The sequence below is a fragment of the Chiloscyllium plagiosum genome, chromosome 23 (genome assembly GCF_004010195.1).
Source record: "Chiloscyllium plagiosum isolate BGI_BamShark_2017 chromosome 23, ASM401019v2, whole genome shotgun sequence".
In the NCBI taxonomy this organism is placed as follows: Eukaryota; Metazoa; Chordata; class Chondrichthyes; order Orectolobiformes; family Hemiscylliidae; genus Chiloscyllium; species Chiloscyllium plagiosum.
This window is the reverse complement of record NC_057732.1, coordinates 41,845,438-41,866,675: the sequence shown is the minus strand read 5'-3', so window position 1 is coordinate 41,866,675 and position 21,238 is coordinate 41,845,438. Positions and strand designations below refer to the sequence as shown.

Here is a 21,238-nt window from a genome sequence, read left to right as displayed (position 1 = left end):
GTGTGGAAGATATTTTTCACATCTCCACACTTGAGACTCCTAATATAAAATTTTACACAGAATTTATGTTTTCAACATGTGATTAATATCGCTCTTTGAGAGGCTGGTTTTATCACTTTTATATTTTCCAGTTAGCCCCCCTTGCAGAGATACACTATGTTACATTTCAGTAATACCTACATGATATTCAGTTACTCATGCTAACTTGCCACAAATGCTTTTCCACCTCTTGATATCAAGTGAACATTCAAGAGAGAAAACTTAAGATTAACTCTCAAATTCTAAAGAGATACACAAACTGTGCCACGTGGTTTGTAAAACTGGGCAAACATTAACAAGCAAATTACTGAAACTCTTCCCATATTGATATAATGAAAAGAAATTCAAAACTTACTGAAGTCTTATATAGTGTGATGACATGGGGTAAACCCTTCTGCTAATTAAATCAAACACACAGAAAAGCTCATCTCACCTCGTAATCTGTTCAAGTACGAGTGAGAGAACTACCCAAATTCCACTATTTAAAAAAAACTCCAAAAGAGAACACTAAATAACAAGTATTTACAATTCTAAGGCTCCTTTCTCTTAAAAACTGGTTATCTACCTCCCACTTTATAACAATATACTGATCCAATAAAGCCCCTATTAAATTTACAGCAAACCAATTTTCACAACCAGACAGCGGTTTTGATCTCCCTCGGTCACCTTTGGTCTTCTGCTGCAAAGAATTTTAATTTGAAAGGTGCGTTTTAGAGAGTGTGTTTGCGGGCAATCTTTGATGACAGTAGGTGCTCTTTCTTTGGCTAACTGCCCAAAATACCTGCTTTAATACCCCAAAACATTGGATCTCATTGAATTTTACTGTTTTGACAGCATGAAACCAAATTCAATTGGATTTTAGTATCTTAGGGTATAATTTAGATTGACTGGCTTAATTTGAATTGTTGTGAAAACAACTCATTATCTGAGTTACAGCTCAAATGTTACATCTTCAAATTGTCCTGTACACTTTGTGCCTGCAGTCAGTCACATGACAGGTGCTTGCCAGCTTTTCAACTTTCACTCTTTCAAAGGTACAGTACATGCCTTCAACTTCATAACAATACCATATTGGTATTTGTAAGACAGCTTTTAATGGAGATGACTTATATAAAATGTGATATTAAAATAATATTATTTTAAAATTGAAATTAGCTTCAAAAATCTAATATGGAGGATAGGTGATTCACAAATTTCACAAGGAGTAAATTCATATTGAATGGTGCTGTTCGCAATCAGACCGCTTTTTGTACTTCAAGTCCAATTTGCACTAAGGGGAACAATCTGGCAAAAATTACTGCGAAAAATTGAAAAGGCATCACTTCAAAACATGGGGGTCCTTTGCTTTCAACCTCATTACGACAGACACCAGAAGAGTGCACCATTACTTTCATCCATTATTCTATGGGTCACAAAAAAATTAACATACTTTTTTTCTGATTATCAAGATGACCATATCATATTAAACAAGATTTATTATCTAAGTTTAATACAGTCTTTGATAAAAACCAATAACTTAGTCAATAAAAATGCAATAGTTAATTTTATCATGTGTATGTTAACCAAAAGATAAATGCTTTTCAATTCAAATATCCTTGAAATGAACACATGCTATTCTCAGGAAAGGATGAGGAAAAAAAATCCTCAGCAGAGACTGACTTTCTGAAAACCTAAACTTTGGCCAATGAATTCATCTTGAAGGCAAAGGATAAAGTTTAAAACATAATAGAATCCATTGCTCTGACATTCTGGCATGCGTGATTAAGTCAATAATGATACACCGTTGTCTCTGGTGTCTTGCAGGCAGAGTTTGCTCAAGAAATACAATTTCTAGCTTTCTTTTAAAAAAAAACTCAAAAGAGCAAACAACTTTACCCTGAACTCAGCACGAAGACTTTTTTTCCCCCAGAAATGAGATGGATCAGCTGGGTAGCTTGTTCTTGGCAAACTTTCCTCCAAGCAGTTTGCTCTGAGCAGGTGCTTCTCCAACGAAGCAGATATAAGAAGAATGTTTCCAAGGAATCAATTTATCAAAACAGCCCAAGCAATGCTTTGCAGCAAAGCAGACAGCACCAGTCATATGATTTACAAGAGGTCTGGTTTAAAAAATCTATGTAAATAGTGAACTTTCAAGACTTCCTCCAGGTATTTCCACAACATTTGAAGGAAATGAATGTCATCAAATCCTTCAAAATCTAACTTTCCAAGCAAAAATGAATATAAAACATCTTTGTAAAAACCTGACCTTGGGGAATCTGCAATGCTGCTACTCCGATATAGTCAACTTTATAGCTTAGACTTACAAGGAAAACTGCATATTATGCAGGACAGCACCGGAAAAGGTGAACAGTTCAGTATCTTTTGTGGGCTTGGTGAAGCATGAAATTCTTGGGAATATAAAATTGTCTTTTTGTCACTGGCATTTAAGCAGTAATTCAAAAAGAAATCGACAAACAGAAATTAATTTTGCATCCAGCCTACAGAATTTTGATTGATACACTGGCACTCACCAGTGACTGCATCAGTAGGATGATACCCAGTGTGAAGGGATTGTCTTTTGAGACAATGTTAAATCTCTTCTGAGCCCTCTCCAGCTTAATCATATCCTTCCTTTAACAGGGAGACCAGAACTGGACGCAGTACTCTATAAAAGAGGCCTCACAAACATCCTGTCCAACCTCAACATAATGACCCAATCCTATACTCAAAGATCAGAGCACTCTACTATTCAGAAAAGGCTCGTTATCATTTGCTGGGAAAATACTGGAATTTGTTCAGAAAAAAACTTCATAACACTTGGTAAATGAAAAGATGATCAGACAATGTTAATGTTGTTTTACATAAGGAAACTAATGTTCAACAAATACATTGATTTATTTTGAGAATGGGGTACGTAGAGAAAAGTAGCAGTTGGATTTACAAGGGCCCATGGAGTTGGGGGTAAAATATGAGTATGAATAGAGAATTGGTTAATGGACAGAAAGCAGACTTTAGCTAAATGGAGTATTTTCAAGTTAGCAGTTGTAATTAGTGGAGTGCTGTGATGGACCCTCAGGTACTTATGATTACAGTGATGACAGAGACAAGTGTCTTATCGAGTTTGAGAAGATTTGCAGCTCAGATTCAGGTTCCGGATGTAGGTTTGCTCACTGAGCTGCAAGGTTCATTTCCAGACGTTTCGTCATCCTACTAGGTAACATCTTCAGTGGGCTTCCGGGCGAAGCACTACTGATAATTCCTGCTTTCAATTTATACATTCGGGTTTCTTTGGGTTGGTGATAACATTTCCAGTTCTTTTTCTCAGGGGGTGGTAGATGGGGTCGGATTCGATGTGTTTTTTGATAGAGTTCTGGTTGGAATGCCATTCTTCTAGGGATTCTTGTGCGTGTCTCTGTTTCGCTTGTCCTATGATGGATGCGTTACCCATGTCGAAGTGGTGTCTTTCCTTATCTGTACGTAAGGATATTAGTGAGAAGATCATGTCCTTTTGTGGCCAGTTGATGTTCATGTATCCTGGTGGCTAGTTTGCTGCCTGTTTGTCCAATGTAGTGTTTGTTACAGTTCTTGCAAGGTATTTTGTAAATGACATTAGTTTTGCTTGTTGTCTGTAAAAGGTCTTTCAAGTTCATGTCTTTTTAAAAATCTTTCTCCTCTCATCTCAAAAAATATGCCTCAGTTTTGAACTCCACCATCCTGGGGAAAAGACCTTCGCTGGTCAACTTATCCACACCCTCATGATTTTATAACCTTCCATTCCCAGCAACATCCGGGTAAACATTTACTAAACCTTCTCCTATTTAAAAAAAAATCCTTCTTATAACAGGGCAACTTAAACAAAGGTCCAGAAGAGGCTTCACCAACATCCTGTACAACCTCAACACAACTTCCCATCTCCAAGATTCAAACAGTCTTAACAATGAAGGTAGGGTGGAAAATCGCCTTCTTAACCACCTTGTCCAAGTGATGCTACTTTCACAGAATTATGTATTTGAACTCCTACATCTCTGTTCTACAACACTACCCAAGGCCCTACAATTGTACAAGTCCTACATTTGTTAGTTTTACCGAAATACAATACCTCGCATTTATCCAAATTAAAATCAATCTGCCATCCCTCATTCTATTGATGCAATTTACCAAGATCTCATTGTAATCAGCAATTTTCTTGACTGTCCTCTATACCACCAACCTTGTTGTCATCCACAAACTAACTGACCATGTCTCCTAAAATTAGAACAGGTATTGCAGGTAAGTGAATTTTATGCATATTGCAGGTTAAATGAATTGAAGTAATATGGCAGATTGAATATAATGCACTATTTAGAACAGAGAACATAGAAGAATACAGCGCAGTACAGGCCCTTTGGCCCTCGATGTTGCGCCGATCCAAGCCCACCTAACCTACACTAGCCCACTATCCTCCATATGCCTATCCAATGCACGTTTAAATGCCCATAATGAAGGAGAGTCCACCACTGCTACTGGCAGGGCATTCCATGAACTCACGACTCGCTGAGTAAAGATTTCTGTCAAGTTGTAGTGAGGCACTTTACTGATATGCAATCCTTTAATAGAGATCCTTGGGGCCACCTGTTTTTTGGATTTCAGAAGTTTTTGCATTTCAGAATAAATGACATTTTCACAGTGAAATAAAAAAGATCTTGCCGCAAATCCACATGTGACCAGTACAAGCGCTGAGACACAGTGGACGCTGGCCAGTGCTGGGCCACGCCAGCGCCACGTCACATATGAGTGACGTAGGTTGAGTGGGTGTGGAGTTGGGTAACCTGTTGGCACAACAAACAACCTTGTTATACAGAAAAAACACTTGGGTTTTTGGAATTCCAGATAAAGGATTGTGTACTTGTCCAAATATCTGAGCAAGGGGCCCAGCAATCACTTCCCCAGCTTCCCACAGAGTTCTTGGGTACACCTGATCAGGTACTGGGGATTTATCCACCTTAATGTGTTTCAAGACATCCAGAACCACCTCCTCTGCAATATGGACATTTTTCAAGATGTCAGCATCTATTTCCCCGCATTCTATACCTCCCATGTCCTTCTGCACAGGAAACACTGATGCAAAATACTTGTTTAGTGTCTCCCCCATCTCCTGCAGCTCCACACATAGACTGCCTTGCTGATCTTTGAGAGGCCCTATTCTCTCCCTAGTTACTCTTTTGCCCTAAAATGTACTTATAAAAATCCTCTGGGTTTTCCTTAAGCCTATTTGCCAAAGCTATTTCATGTCCCCTTTTTGCCTTCCTGATTTCCCTAAGTATACGCCTACTGCCTTTATATTTTCAGGATTCACGTTATCTCCTGTGTATACCTGTCATATGCTTCCTTCTTTTTCTTAACCGAAACCTCAATTTCTCTAGTCCTCCAGCATTCCTTACACCTACTAGCCTTTGCTTTGATGCTAACAGGAATATACTGTCTCTGGCCTCTCTATACCTCATTTTTGAAGGCTTCCCATTTTCCAGTCGTCCCTTTATTTGTGAACATCTGATCCCAATCACTTTTGAAATATCTTGCTTAATACCTTTGAAATTAGCCTTCCTCCAATTTAGAACTTCAACCTTTAGATACAGTCTATTCTTGTCCACCGCTATTATAAAGCTAATAGAATTATGGCCATTGGCCCCAAAATGCTCCCCCAATGACACCTCAATCAGCCTTATTTTCCAAGAATATGTCACATTTTGCACCTTCTTTCGTAGGTACATCCACATATTCAGAAAATGTTCTTGTACACACAAGGGAGGCAACACACCATTCTGGTTTGTCGTTTCTAGCTGCAGAAACCTATGTGTGTGCCTCTATGATTAGAAGGTCCCCTACCACAATCAATCAATCACTTGAAACCTGACATACTCTTCATTTCATTACAGCTAGTCTTGATATCAGAAACTTGGCCATTCGTACTACATTCCCCTTCGAGTCCATTACCCCCTACATTTTCCAAAACAGCAGACTTGTTTGAGATGGGGATAGCCACAGAAGACTCCTGTACTATCTGCCTCTCCCCCACTTTTCTTGGAGTTAACCCATCTACCTGAGTGTATCTGCAGCTTTTCTCCCTTGCTATAACTACCGTTGATCAGCCCCAGCTCTTGTAAAGTTCTCATTGCCTCTGACTGCTGCTTCAACTGTTTCATGCGATTCGACTGGATTTGCAACCAAACACAGTTACTGTAGGCATAATCATCAGGAACATGGAAACTCTACCTAAACTCCCACATCTGACAGAAATAGCATATCACTCTATTAAAGGCCAACTTTGCTCCTTCACAATCTCCAGACACAGAAAATAGCACCATCTTTTTACCCTGAAAAACAGTGTTCTCGGCTAACTTTGTACATATGATTCATATTTTTAAAGTTTGATGAAGATACAGATTTCAATTAAATACCTATTGGAAGGATGTTGTGAAACTTGAAAGGGTTCAGAAAGATTTACAAGGATGTTGCCACAGTTGGAGAATTTGAGCTATTGGGAGAGGTTGAATAAGCAAGGGCTGTTTTCCCTCAGAGGCTGAGGGGTGATCTTATAGAAGTCTATAAAATCTTGAGGGGCATGGATAAGATAAATAGGCAAAATCTTTTCCCTGGGGTGGGAGAGTCCAGAACTAGAGGGCATAGGTTTAGGGTGAGAGGGGAAAAGATACAAAAGGGACCTAGGGGGCAACTTTTTCACGCAGAGGGTAGTTTGTGTATGGAATGAGCTGCCAGAGGATGTGGTGGGGTTAGTACAATTGTAGATTAGAGTGGTTCTGGAAAAGCACAGCAGTTCAGGCAGCATCTGAAGAGCAGTAAAATCAACGTTTCAAGCAAAAGTCCTTCATCAGGAATACAGGCAGAGTGCCTGAAGAGTGCAGAGATAAATGAGAGGAGGGAGGGGGGGAGAAAGTAGCATAGAGTACAATAGGTGAGTGGGAGAGGGGATGAAGGTGATATGTCGGGGGGGGGGGGGGGGGGGGGGGGGGGGGGGGTCTCCCCACCCTCACCCTCCTCTCATTTATCTCTCCACCCTTCAGGTACTCTGCCTGTATTCCTGCTGAAGGACTTTTGCCCGAAACGTCGACTTTACTGCTCCTCGGATGCTGGCTGAACTGCTGTGCTTTTCCAGCACGCCACTAATCTAGAATCTGGTTTCCAGCATCTGCAGTCCTTGTTTTTACCTTTTATTTAGTACGATTGCAACATTTAAAAGAGATCTGGGATGGGTATACAAATCAGAAGGGTTTGCAGGGATACAAGCCAGATGCTGGCAGGTGGGACTAGATTAGGTTGGGATATCTGGTTGGCATGGACGAGTTGGACTGAAGGGTCTGCTTCCGTGCTGTACATCTCTTGGACTGTACATAATCAAGAAGAACCCACTCTGTTCAGTACTGTAGACGTAACAACAAAGTTACACATTAAAAACTATCAACTCCTCTGTTATTGTGCTGGTTCCTCCAAAGACAGCTGTGAATTTCACTGTTTGTTAAGTTTTGCTGGATGCAATCTGATGTCCAGGAGACATGAACTCAAACAGCAAGGCAGTAACTGTGCAGATTCAGTACTGTGCCAGTTAGTATTTTTCTTTCTCCCTTCTGACCATGTGGTTGTTTTCTTTGCCTGCTTTTCCTCCTTTTAAAAGTCCCTGAGTGTGAAATCAAACCCAGGTCCTTGAAGCTGTGGAGCAGCAGTGCTAACCACTGTGCCACCTATGTCTTATGGTTTAACAGTAATAAGAGCCTTATGAAAGTTTGAATTTTACTCATAGTGAAAGCCAAACAAAAACTAATTTATTGTAAATATTACAGGTCTGTTCTCCAGAAGGACCCTAATAATGCCAAACTGAGTATTCTGCGCTCAAAAACAACGGGTTACAGAATGAGTTCACTGTCTTTAAAAACTTTTACGTCATGGAAAGGCCTCAACCTGAACACTAAAAAGCCAAATTAAGTTTTCAAATACTTGAGCATTGAGTTAGAATGTCAGTTTATTGAGAAGAACCTGGCTATTGTGAAATATAACCAAAGCAATTTGTTAACAGAAGTTATAAAGGTTGTATTTCTCCAGTCTGCCGACAGTGACCCACTCACCCTAATGCCCTTCACGACAGTAATCTGATCATTCTCATCTGCTTCGAAGGAGACGCGTTTTGTACTCCCGCTACCTCCCATGGCGTCAGCATTAACTAAGAAAAAAACAAAAAGGAAACAGGGAACAAGTTCGCTGCCGAGAAAACTTTCCAAAACGTTGCAGTGACAAGTGAGACCATGCAAACCAGTCACACTTCCCCAACGGCCCACTCCATCACACCTCTGAGCACCACCCACCTCCCAGTAACAGCCGGTGCGATTGGTCAATCGCCACGCTAACGCTGCCATTCCAGCTTGGCTTACGATTGACGTCGAGCGCTGATTGGCTTGCAGACACCACTGTGACGGAGTGGGCCGATCGAGGGGATGGTAAATACTAATATACTTCACAGTCACCTGATGATGGAGCAGCGCTCAGAAATCTAGTGCTTCCACATCAACCTGTTGGACGAAACCTGATGTTGGGTGGTTTTTAACTTTGTCCACCCCAGTCCAACACCGACACCTCCACATCACAGTCACTGATCGATTTCAAATAAAGTTCCGTTTGTTGTCAACTCCCAAGCGAAGATGGGAATTGTAGTTCTTTATCGTGAGCTTGTCCAAATATAAAACAGAAACAACTGCTGACCTTACATATGAAACAGCAGATATCGTTACTCTTATGAAATATTGCCTTCTACCTTCAAGTTGTTATTGGTGTATTTCACCAAATTTAATCGAGGCCCCGCCCTTTCTTAGCGCCGAGTGGTTTGAAAGGCTGTCATCAAACCATCAGTCAGTGCACGCGCAACGTCGCGGTTTAGTGACAACAAAAAAATGGCGAGCGAGGCCGGAAAGTATAGGAGTGCCATCAGTAAAAGTAAAGATCCTTCAGGCTTACTTATTTCTGTCATAAGGTAAGCGCTGTAGGAAAATACATATCCCATCGCTATGACATTAAACAGTTGTTTTGGGCATGATCTTTGATTTCAATGCAAACCTCTAAGTATTGTACTACACGATATGGTAGCCCAACCCAAAGAAACATGTTGGGAAAGTAAAGAAATCGACTATTATTTATGCTTTATCTTGAAATTTGCTAATAGCACTGTATATTCGACAAATTCCACTGATTGTTAAACATTATAACCATCGCCGTTTCACATTTTCTTTGCATTTATGTCGGTCTGACAGCTATATAAGGGGGTATCAGCTTTAGCTCAGTTGATAATATCAGCTCAGAGTAAGAAAGTTGACATCGATGTTTGGTAGGTGACACTACAACTGAAGTATTGCTTGCAGTTTTGGTCTCCCTATCTAAGGTTATGGGGGAATAGTAGGAGATTGGCACTAGATAATAGACCCAGTGATGTCATGATGGGCTGAATAAAATTTTGAGTTCTCATACTTCTGTGATTTTGTGAGGATATACTTAACTACAGAGGGAGAGCAAAGAGAGTTCACGAGGCTGATCTTGGCAATGGGAGCACTGACATATGAGGACAGATTGATTTAACTTGGTGTGTACACTATTCATTAGGTCAGAAATCACAGGACACCAGATTATAGTCCAACAGGTTTATGTAAAATCACAAGTTTTCATCAAGTGAAGGAGCAGCGCTCTGAAACCTTGTGAATGCAAATAGACCTTTGAATAATAACCTGGTGTCATGTGACTTAAGACTTTGTACACTCCAGTCCAACATTGGGACCTTTATATCATGTATTCATTCCAGTTTATAAGGACGAGAAATTAAAACATATAATATTCAGGGCTGGATAACCTAGATATAGGGAGGATGCTTTCCCTGGTTGGGGAGTCTGCAACCTGGGGCCATTTAGTTTTATGATATAGGTAGGGCCGTTTCAGCCTGAGATAAGGAAACATTTCTTCATGTAAAGGTAGCGAACCTGTGGAATTCACAACCACAGAAGGCAGTGGATGCCGGATTCCTGAATATATTCAAGAAAGATATTAGTAAATTGTTTGATATTAAAGCCGTCATTGAATATGGGCAAAAGTGGGAATATGGCATTAAGAGAGTGCATTAGACATCATTATTTGGATAGTGGAACGGACTCAAAAGGCCGAACAGCAGCATCCTGTTCTCAGTTTGTGTTTACATCTCAGCCAGGAACACAGTCTGTCACCACAGTTCATTACTGAGGGCAATGTCTGATTCAAGGGGAGATCTGAGATTTCAGTTGTGAAAAAGAGTAGACCTGTTATCCCCTTGGCCTAGAGTGTTATTTCCACTATTAGTGTCACATATTTTTTTCAAAACAAGGTGACTGTTTACCATGTTTTGTAGCAGTATACTGTGCATAAATTGGCTGCTGCAGTGATAATGATGTCGTAGTTGTGGGTACGTTCACTGAGCAAGGAAGTTGACCCCGTCCAAGTGACATTTTCAGTGCTTTGGATCCTCCTGTGCTGCCTTACTGTGTCTTTTGGAATTTACTTGATTCCATTCCTGCTGCTTCTGGTTGCAGGTTCTGGTTCTTCGTTGTAGTGGCCATTATATTGGGTTGAGGTCCATGTACTTGTTGATGGAGTCTGTGGCTGAGTGCCATGCACCTAAAAATTCTCTGGCTGTCCTATGTTTTAGCTTGTCCTATGATCGTTGTGTTGTCCCAATCAAATTTGTGGTCCTTGTCATGTATGTTTATGGTTACTTGGGACAGCTGGTCATGGTGTATAGTGGCTAGTTGCTGTACGTGGATGAAGACTGCTAGTTGTCTGTCTGTTTGCCCTATATTGTGTTTTGTGCAATCTTTGCATGGAGTCCTGTAAATTATCTCAGTCTTGCACATGATGGGATTAGGGTTTTTTGTCCTTTTGTGAGTTGTCTGAGCGTGGGCTGTCATGAATCTGTGATTGGAAAAGTCTGGCAGTCAATTCCGAAATGTTTTTTGTGGAAGAGAGCATGGTCAGTGAGTTAGCTCATGGCATGTCCTCGTTGCATTCTTTGTTTGTTAGGCATCTGTGGATGAAGTTGCAGGGATATCCGTTCTTGGCGAATATTCTGCCAAGGTGTTCTTTTTTCACCCATTTGATTGGGACAATGTAATGATCATAGAACAAGCTAAACATAGGACAGCCAGAGAATTTCTTGAAGCATGGCATTGAGCAACAGACTCCATCAACAAGCAAGTGAATCTTGACCCAAAATACTGGCCACTGCAAAGCACTGAAAATGTCACTTAGACATGGGCCGAAATGTCTGCAAATCAGTTTCCCAGCTCAACAAACATTTCCACAACTAAGACAACTGGTACGCAAGCTACAAATCTTTACACAAACCTTGAGAGATAATGCTCTTTGCAGTTGTCTGTAAAGCACTTTTGGAACATGTTTATACACAAACTTTCATAGTTTATTTTCCTTAACTAAAACCTGTCTACTTCTCTTTTATTTTGGAATGGTAAATATCACATATTCTGGAGCTCTAATCTTACCATGTAATTCCCCAAGTTCTACTGTAATGTCATGTATTTGGAAAGGCAATGACTGATTAGACATCGTCAACATGGCTGTGTGTGTGGGGAAATCATGTTGCATTAACTTGTTTGAGTTTTTTGAACAAGTAACAAAGAGAATTGATGAAGGCAGAACAGTGAACGTGGTCTGTATGAACTTCAGTCAAGTGTTCGACAAGGTCCTGCATGGTAAACTGTTTAGCAAGGTTAGATCATGTGGAATTCAGGGAGAACTAGCCATTTGGATACAGAACTAGCTCAAAGGTAGGAGGCAGGGTGGGGATTGAGGGTTGTTTGTCAGATTGGAAGCCTGTGATCTGTTTTGTGCTACAAGGATCAGTGCTGGGCCCACAGCATTTTGTCATTTTTTATCAATGATTTGGATGTGAACATAGGAGTTGTGGTTCGTAAGATAACACCAAAATTGGTGGTGTAGTGGACAGCAAAGAAGGTTATCTCAGAGTACAAGAGGATCTTGATCAGCTGGGATAATGGGGTGAGGAATGGCAGATGGAGTTTAATTTAGATAAAGGTGAGGTGCTGTGTTTTGGAAAAGCAAATCAGGGCAGGACTTGTACAGTTAATGGCAAGGTCCTCGGGAATATTGCTGAATCAAGAGACCTTGGAGTGCAGATTCATAGTTCCTTGAAAGTGGGTCGCACGTAGATAGGACAGTGAAGAAGGCGTTTAGTATGCTTACGTTTATTGGTCAGAGCATAGAGTACAGGAGTCGTGATGTCATGTTGCGGCTGTACAGAACATTGGTGAGACCACATTTTGGACAGTTCTTGTCCCTCTGCTGTCGGAAGGATGTTGTGAAACTTGAAAGGGTTCTGAAAAGACTTCAGGTTCTTGCTGGTTCGGAGGGTTTGAGCTATGAAACTTCTTATTAGAAAAACACTCCCTGTATGTTTTCCGTATAGAGGTTTGCAAAATTATGAGGCGCATGGATAGGATAAATAGATAAAGTCTTTTCCCTGGGGTCGGGGAGTCCAGAACTAGAGGACATAGGTTTAGGGTGAGAGGGGAAAGATATAAAAGAGACCTAAGAGGCAACGTTTTCTCACAGAGAGTGGTACGTGTATGGAATGAGCTGCCAGAGGAAGTGGTGGAGGCTGGTACAATTGCAACATTGAAGAGGCATTTGGATGGGTATATGAATAGGAAGGGTTTGGAGGGATCTGGGCCGGGTGCTGGCAGGTGGGACTAGATTGGGTTGGGATATCTGGTCGGCATGGACGGGCTGGACCGAAGGGTCTGTTTCCATGCTGTACATCTCTATGACTTGGGACCTCCGTGAACTTCTGCAGTGCATGTTGTAAACATAACTGTGCGTGAGCATCAAAGGGAGTCGATGCCTGTGGATGTAGTGCCATGTAGGCCTGTTTCTATGCTGTACATCTCAATGACTCTATAGGTAGTTAGGTTAATTTGAAAGCTTTTTTGATGTGTATTTCCTCAAATGTATTGGAAATACTGCAGGTCTGAGAAGTGGTAAAGAGTCATTGAGATGTATAGAAATGTGTTCTATAATTCGAAATTACATTTTTTAGTCCAATTGTTTAAGGGCAAGTGTTTAAGGCTATAAACATTCTCATGACCACCCAACTCCTGTACTCACTGCTCTGACCAATAAAGGAAAGGATCCCAAATACCCTACTTCACTATCCTATCGATCTGCGACTCCACTTTCAAGGAACTATGAACCTGCACAGCAAGTTCTTTTGTTCCGCAACACTCCTCAGAACCTCACCAATAGGTGTATAAGACCTGCCCTGATTTGCCTTTCCAAAACACAGCACCTCACCTTTATCTAAATTAAACTCCATCTGCCATTCCTCAGCCCATTGGCCCATCTGATCAAGATCCTGTTGTAATCTGAGGTAACCTTCTTTGCTGCCCACTACACCTCCAATTTTGGTGTCATCTGCAAACTTGCTAACTATACCTTCTACGTTGACATGCAAATCATTTATATAAATGACAAAAAGCACTGGGCCCAGCACCGATCCTTTTGGCACTCCACTCGTCACACTCCTCCAGTCTGAAAAGCATTCCTCCACCATCACCCCCTGTCTTCGACCACCGAGCTGTATCCCACAGGATCTAACCTTGCTAACCAATCTACCATGAGGAACCTTGTCATATGCCTTCCTGAAGTCTGCACAGGTCATGTCAACCACTGTACCCTCATCAATCCTCTTCGTTACTTATTCAAAAAAACTCAATCAAGTTAGTGTGACATTTCCTGCTCACAAACCCATGTTGACTATCCCTCATCAGTCCTTGCCTTTTCAAATACATGATTAGATTAGATTTTCTACAGTGTGGAAACAGGCCCTTCGGCCCAATAAGTCCACACTGCCCCTCCGAAGAGAAACCTACCCAAACCCACTCCCCTATATTTACCCCTGACTAACGCACGTAATACTGTGGGCAATTTAGCATGGCCAGTTCACCTGGCCTGCACATCTTTAGATTGTGGGAGGAAACCAGAGCACCCGGAGGAAACCCACGCAGTCCCGGACGACGTGCAAACTCCACACACAGGCAGGAATCGAACTCAGGATCCTGGTGCTGTGAGGCAACAGTGCTAACCACTGAGCCACCGTGCCGCCCATGTAAATCCTTTCTGACAGGATTCCCTCCAACAGCCTGGCCAACACTGGTGTCAGGCTCACCGGTCTATAGTTCACTGGCCTTTCCTTAGCATCTTTCTTAAATAGTGGTACCACGTTAGCCAACCTCCGGTCTTCTAGCACTTCATCTGTGACTATTGATGATACAAGTGTCTGAGTAAGGGACCCAGCAATCACTTCCCTAGCTTTCCACAGAGTTCTAGGGAACACCTGATCAGGTCCTGGGGATTTATCCACCTTTATGCGTTTCAAGACATCCAGCACCACCACCTCTGTAATATGGACATTTTGCAAGACATCACCATCTGTTTTTTCACATTGTGTATCTGTCATGTCCATCTCCACAGTAAACATTAGTGCAAGATACTCATTTTGTATTTCCTCCATCTTCTGCAGTTCCACAAATAGACCACCTTGCTGATCTTTGAGGGGTCCTATTCTCTCCTTAGTTACCCTTTTGTCCTTCATGTATGTGTAAAATTGCTTGGGATTTCCCTTGACCTTACTTTCCAAAGCTGTCTCATGTATGTTATGGACTAGGCCAGACCCCATCAAAACATTTCAAGAAAGTAGCCTGGACCCTAACTTTGCATGTTCTTTTAAGCATGTGTGTTGTGGGTTTTCCAGAAGTGATGCGCCTGGCCCATCCACTTAAATTTCCTTTTGTTCAAAAAGAATGTGCAAAATTACTGAATAAAACAGAAGATAACAGAATATAAAATTATTTAACCTATCTGAAAACCCAACAGATTATCCAGTTTAATGATGTTGTTCCAAATTCCTGCAACAGTCCCAATAAACACCCCTTGGGGGGGGGAGGGGGCGAGTGGCGGCGGTGGTGGTGTTGGTGGGGAATAAAGGTAAATACAGAGCCAGGAGAGATGTCAGAGACCGTGAGAGGATCAGAATGGCACTGCTTCTTGGACCAGCAGGCTCAAAAAAGGATGAGCAGCTCTGAAAAGCCAGACTGCCAAAACTCAAATGAAACCAAACCATAGAAAAGCTGAGCTGGGAGAATTGGCCACTCCCCCTTGATTGTCCAACTTTGTTTTAAACACAACCTTGTTAAAGCAGCTGCACCATCACATGTCCCCTTTTTGCTCTCCTGATTTCTCTCTTTAAGTATACTCCTACTGCCTTTATACACTTCTAGGGATTCATTCGATTCTGCTGTCTATACCTGACATATGCTTCTTTCTTTTTCTTGACCCAAACCTCAAATTCTCTCATCGTTGAACGTTTCCTACACCTACCAGCCTTGCCTTTCACCCTAACAGGAATATACTTGTGTATATTCCTGTTAGGGTGACTCTCTATCTCATTTTTTTAACGTTTCCCATTTTCCAGCTGTCCCTTTACCTGTGAACATCCGCCCCCATCAACTTTTGAAAGTTCTTGCCTAATACTGTCAAAATTGACTTTCTTCCAATTTAGAACTTCAACTTTTAGATCTGGTCTATCCCTTTCCATCACTGTTTTAAAACTAATAAAATTTTGGTCACTGGCCACTGACACCTCAGTCAACTGTCCTGCTTTATTTCCTAAGAGTAGGTCAAGTTTTGCACCTTCCCTGGAACATACTTGCACATGTTGAATCAGAAAATTTTCTCGGACACACTTAACAAATTCCTCTCCATCTAAACCCTTAACACTGGCAGTCCCAGTCTGTGTTTTGAAAGTTAAAATCCCCTACCATAACCACCCCATTATTCTTGGAGATAACAGATCTCCTTAGAAATTTGTTTCTCAATTTCCCATTGACTGTTGCAGGTTATGCTGTATATTTCCAATAAAGTGATCATCCCTTTCTTATTTCTCAGTTCCACCCAAATAACCTCACTGGATGTATTCCCAGGAATGTTCTCCAAGTACAGCTGTAATGTTATCCCTTATCAAAAACGATACTCCCCCTCCTCTCTTGCCCCACTTTTTCTATTGTTCCTATAGCATTTGTACGCTAGAACATTTAAGCTGCCAGTCCTGTTCATCCCTGAGCCGAGTGCTTTTAGTCATTATGATATCCAAATCTCATGTTCGAAACCCCATGCCCTGAGTTCATAGAATCATAGAATTCCTACAGTGTGGAAACAAGTCATTCAGCCCATCAAGTCCACTCTGACCCTCTGAAGAGTAACCCACCCAGACCCATTCCCTACCTTTATTACTCGACAATTACCCCTGACTATTGCACCCAACCTACACATCCTTGAACACTGGACAATTTTAGAATGGCTAATTCCCCTAACCTGCTCATCTTTGGATTGTGGGAGGAAACTGGAGCACTCGGAGGAAATCCATGCAGACATGAGGCGAATGTGCAAACTTCACACAGACAGGCACCTGAGGCTGGAATTGATCCCGGGTCCCTGATTATGTGAGACGGCAGTGCTAACCACTGAGCGACCGTGCCTTGCCTGTTAGGCCTCATGGATTGAAATAAATGCAGTTTAATTTGTCAGTCCTACCTCGTTCTCTGCTTTGTTCCTGCCTGCCCTAACTGTTTGATTTGCTCCTTTTCCCAACTGTACCATTCTCAGGCTGATCTGTCCTCACTACCTTCCTGCCACCAACATCCCCCACTCCCAGCCTTCCAACTCCATCCAAGCCCACCTTAATGGTTTAAATCCTTCTAAGTGGCTCTGGCAAATCCCCCTTCCAGTATATTAGTCCCCTTCCAATTCAGGTGCAATGTGTCCTTCCAATACACTTCACTCTTACCTCATAAGAGATTCTAATGATCCAAAAATGTCAATCCTTCTCCCATGTACCAGCTCCTAAGCTACACATTCATCTGCTCTAACCTCCTATTCTCACCCTCAATAGCTCGTAGCACCAGGAGTAATTCTGATCTTAAAATCCTTGAGGATGTCCTTTTCAACTTCCTGCCAAACTTCCTATATTCTCCGTTCAGAATTCTCTTTCTATGTTGTTAGTTCCAATGTGTCCAATGACTTCCTGCCAGTCCCACTCCCCTTTTGAGAGTGTTCTGAACTCTCTGAGATATCCTTGATTCTGGCACTAGGGAGGCAATACCATTCTGATTTCTTGGTCACTGCTGGCCTCTGATTAGAGAGACCCCTATCACAATCAATCACTTGAAACCTGACATACCCTTCATTTCATTATAGCCAGTCTTGGTACCAGAAACTTGGCTGTTCGTTCTTCATTCCCCTGAGAGTCTATCACCCTCTACATTTTGCAAAATGGCATACTTGTTTGAGATAGGGATAGCCATTGGAGACTCCTGCACTGCCTTCTTCCCTCGCCTAACTTTTCTGGACGTAACCCATCTGACTGTATCTGCGGTTTTAGTCCCTTCCTATAACTGCCATCCACCACACCTGCTGGCTCTTGTACATTTCTCATTACTTGCCACTGCTGCTCCACCTGATCTATGTGATCTGATACTATTCGCAACCAAATGGCGGCACGGTGGCACAGTGGTTAGCAGTGCTGCCTCACCGTGCCAGAGACTCTGGTTCAATTCATGTCTCGAGCAACAATCTGTGTGGAGCTTGCACATTCTCCCCATGTCTGCGTGGATTTCCTTCGGGTGCTCCGTTTTCCTCCCACAGTCCAAAAATGTGCAGGTTAGGTGAATTGGCCATGCCAAATTGCCCGTAGTGTTAGGTGAAGGAAAATGTAGGGGAATGGGTCTGGGTGGGTTGTTCTGAGGAGGGTCGGTGTGGACTTGTTGGGCCGAAGGACTTGTTTCCACACTGTAAGTAATCTAATCTATGTAAACACCTTTACTGTAGACATAATCATCAGTAACAATAGAATCTCCCACATCTGACAGAAATAGCACTTGACTCTAACAAAGGCTGTTTTTGCACCTTCACAATCTACAGACCCAGAAAATAGGTCTTAGTACTCCAAAAATCACTTCTCCAGGCTAACCTCGTACCTGTTTTATGTTTTTAAAATTGTCAAGAAGACACATCTCAATAAAACATGTAATCAATAAGTACTCAGTCTACTCACTATTGTAGATTTACAAAAAAGAACCGCAAGGTTACATTTGAAAACTATGCACTTATCTGCTCTCGTGCTGTGAATTCCCCCACACTGGTTCCTTCAAGGTTAGCTGTGATTTTCGCTGTTTGTTCATTTTTCTTAAATGTACTCCAATGTCCAAAGATATTTGAACTCAAACCGCAAAGGCAGTAGCTGTACAGATTCACTACGGTGTCAGACAGCAATGGAGGATTGTTTTGTCGTTTGATTCACTGATTATGTGGTCTCTGCCTTTTGTCTCTTTCCCTCCTTTTTAAAGTGCCGTTGTTTTGGTCTTTTTTTCCTCTCAAAGTTCCAAACAAAAAACCAACAGGTTATAAAACAGTAATCGTTCCTCCTGGAACTCAAAGATGTCAGCACCAACATGTAAAATACCTCAAAAAAAAGGAGCAGCTCTTCAAGCAAGATTTTTTTTACTGCACTATTCCGAGCCTCTGACCTACTCTTGTTGTCTCTATTTATATGACGAGTCCAATTGTGTTTCTGGTCGATAGTAACCACCACTATGTTGATATTGGGGGTTTCAGTGATGGTAACACCATTAAATGCCAAGGGTCAATAGTTAATTTGTTAAGAAACCAAGACCTACAAATAGAGAGGTGGGACATACCACTAGCGCTTCTCCAGAGACTCTCACTGATGATGCTAACTAGTATGGTCATGAAACGTCTGATAACAAACCTTCAAGTTCAGTGAGCTAACTTACATACTTTATCATCAATCTGAGCTACAAATCTTCTCCAAAATAGTTAATTTGTTTCTGGAATTTGTGTGGTGTGAATGTCACTTACCATTTATGTGATCACGGAGTTCAATTTCTAACAGTATTTGATCATTGGATATGGTAGTTGATTACTAGGCAAGAGTCATTCTTCACCCTCTGCATCCAGTGAATAAAACAAAATAAAGTATTACAGTCCACTTTTGGGAATGGTCGGTATGATTGTTTCATGTGATATGCCTTTTTTGGCACCAGAAAATTGTAATTTGTATCTGAGCATGAAGTGCAAAATACACTGGAAGGCCTGTTTGATTTTCTGTTCAATTCAGTTAAAATATTAAAATTCAAAAAGCCCCTGTGCAATGGCAATATAGGTTACGTTACAAGCAGTTAATCAGCACACCATGGCAATTTTCTTATGCCAAAATCCATTAACGTCAAAGCTCCTGGTGATGATCATGCAAGTATCTAATATGATATCATCCTCTACAGCAAATTGGGATTGCAGAAATGTTCATTTTCCCCTTTATGTAATTCTTCATGAGTCTTTTAGAAATGGTTCATGCAGTGCAGTATGTTTGTCCTGTGGGTATACAGAGAAATAAAACCTTTAAAATTCTTTTTTCTTAAATCTTTTACTAACACTGCTTATCAAAAATAATTACAAACAAGGTCAATAGCAAAATTCAGCGTTTTGCGTTACCTAAAATGAAAATGTCCATTTATTATTTTGAAAGACTTCAGTCAGATTCAAGTGATGTTGGCAAGTATATTTTGTCATTCAAGTGAAATATCCTCTTAATTCTACTTTACCTATGTATTTTTGTAGAACTCTGTCTATGAGTGATGATGTTCATGATCGAGAAGCTGAGAAGGGCCGCCTTGAGGAAGCTTATGAGAAATGCGACCGTGACTTAGATGAATTGATTGTACAGCACTACACAGAACTTACCACAGCCATCAGGACATACCAAAGTATCACAGAACGTATCACCAGCTCACGCAACAAAATCAAGCAGGTGAAGGAGAATCTGCTTTCATGCAAAATGCTGCTCCACTGCAAAAGGGATGAGCTGCGCAAACTTTGGATTGAAGGTATTGAACACAAGCATGTCCTCAATCTGCTTGATGAAATTGAGAACATCAAACAGGTGCCACAAAAGCTGGAACGATGCATGGCAAGCAAACATTATCTTCATGCCACAGATATGCTGGTAGGTACTGGCCGAAATGTGAATGGAGGTTTGTTCAAGCTGTTTAGTAATCTGTGCAGATTGAATGCTAGATAATCAAGAATTCTATGGATTGCTAACTGTTTTACGGAAGCATATTTATAGTAGATAAGAAATGAGCAGGAGTAGACCCCAGGACTCTTGAACTTGCTTTGTTTATTTGATTGGAAACAATTACTAATAAAGGTTTTAAAAAATGTAGTTTTGAAACCAAGGTAATGTTTGGTTATAAATGCACGTCATGTTTCTAGGATTCAGATAGACTTTTTTTTAAGAGTTTTACAGAATTAATTCTGATTTCATTGCTACCTGGAGAAATTTGGCCAGGTTTTATTTATACTTTCGTACAAGTTCAATCTTTCTTTTTCCAGGTCATTTTTTTTCAACTGCAAAGACTGATGAGGATGGGATGAATTGTATCAATGCCACCTCTAGGTGGCGCATGGGTTGCGCACACCCAAACATAAAGCTAACTCCCTTTGTAAGCGATTTTAAAACACCTGTTCTATTTAGATTTTCTATGGAGCCAGCAATTAGGGCCTGAGACCAGCTCTATTATTTGTGTACAGCCAGCCATCCTTCCAGGATTGAAAAGTTGAAGTGACTGCATCCCTCGAACTACACTGATCATTTGCCAGTCTTGTTCGAAATGTTTGTCATGTTGGTGATTACACCAGTGGCACCTACATATTTAGAGCTGGCTGATGCCTCAGTCTGCATATGTGCTGGCAGCCATTTGGTGCTCACAGTAATCACTCAGATGTTGGATACAATCTTCAAGTCATGTTAAAGACTAACGCAGAGCAATATATGCATATCTAAAGTTTATCCCTATTGTAATGATACTGTGGCTGAAAGAGATGTTTTTTTTCATTTCTTTTATGAAGAAAGCTTGAGATATTTCCCAAGTGGTCTGCTCATTGTGAGTCTGCGAGCTTGTGAGGCCTAGGGTTTTTTTTCACAGCTGGAATAATAGAAGCAGCCTGAATGGGTGGGGTGTAGGATTTTTAGTTTTAGCTTTCTGCAGTTGCT

At 41.2% G+C, this 21,238-nt stretch overlaps 2 protein-coding genes across 4 annotated transcripts in view; one reads left to right on the top strand and one right to left on the bottom strand.

Moving 5' to 3' along the window:
- The window catches only part of chchd3a (coiled-coil-helix-coiled-coil-helix domain containing 3a), a 231,951-nt gene extending 223,572 nt beyond the window's left edge, over positions 1-8,379 (bottom strand). The window contains exon 1 of one of the 2 annotated variants that reach the window (XM_043714036.1): positions 8,136-8,379. In XM_043714036.1, the coding sequence (XP_043569971.1) occupies positions 8,136-8,216 (81 nt within the window). In that variant the 5' untranslated portion in view covers positions 8,217-8,379. The remainder of the gene's footprint in view (positions 1-8,135) is intronic. The other variant, XM_043714037.1, reaches the window with a different exon arrangement.
- A 501-nt stretch (positions 8,380-8,880) lies between these two features.
- exoc4 (exocyst complex component 4) overlaps positions 8,881-21,238 on the top strand; it is a 571,126-nt gene continuing 558,768 nt past the window's right edge. For both annotated transcript variants that reach the window (XM_043714034.1, XM_043714035.1), the window contains exons 1-2: positions 8,881-9,034; positions 19,804-20,188. In XM_043714034.1, the coding sequence (XP_043569969.1) occupies positions 8,955-9,034; positions 19,804-20,188 (465 nt within the window). In that variant the 5' untranslated portion in view covers positions 8,881-8,954. The remainder of the gene's footprint in view (positions 9,035-19,803; positions 20,189-21,238) is intronic.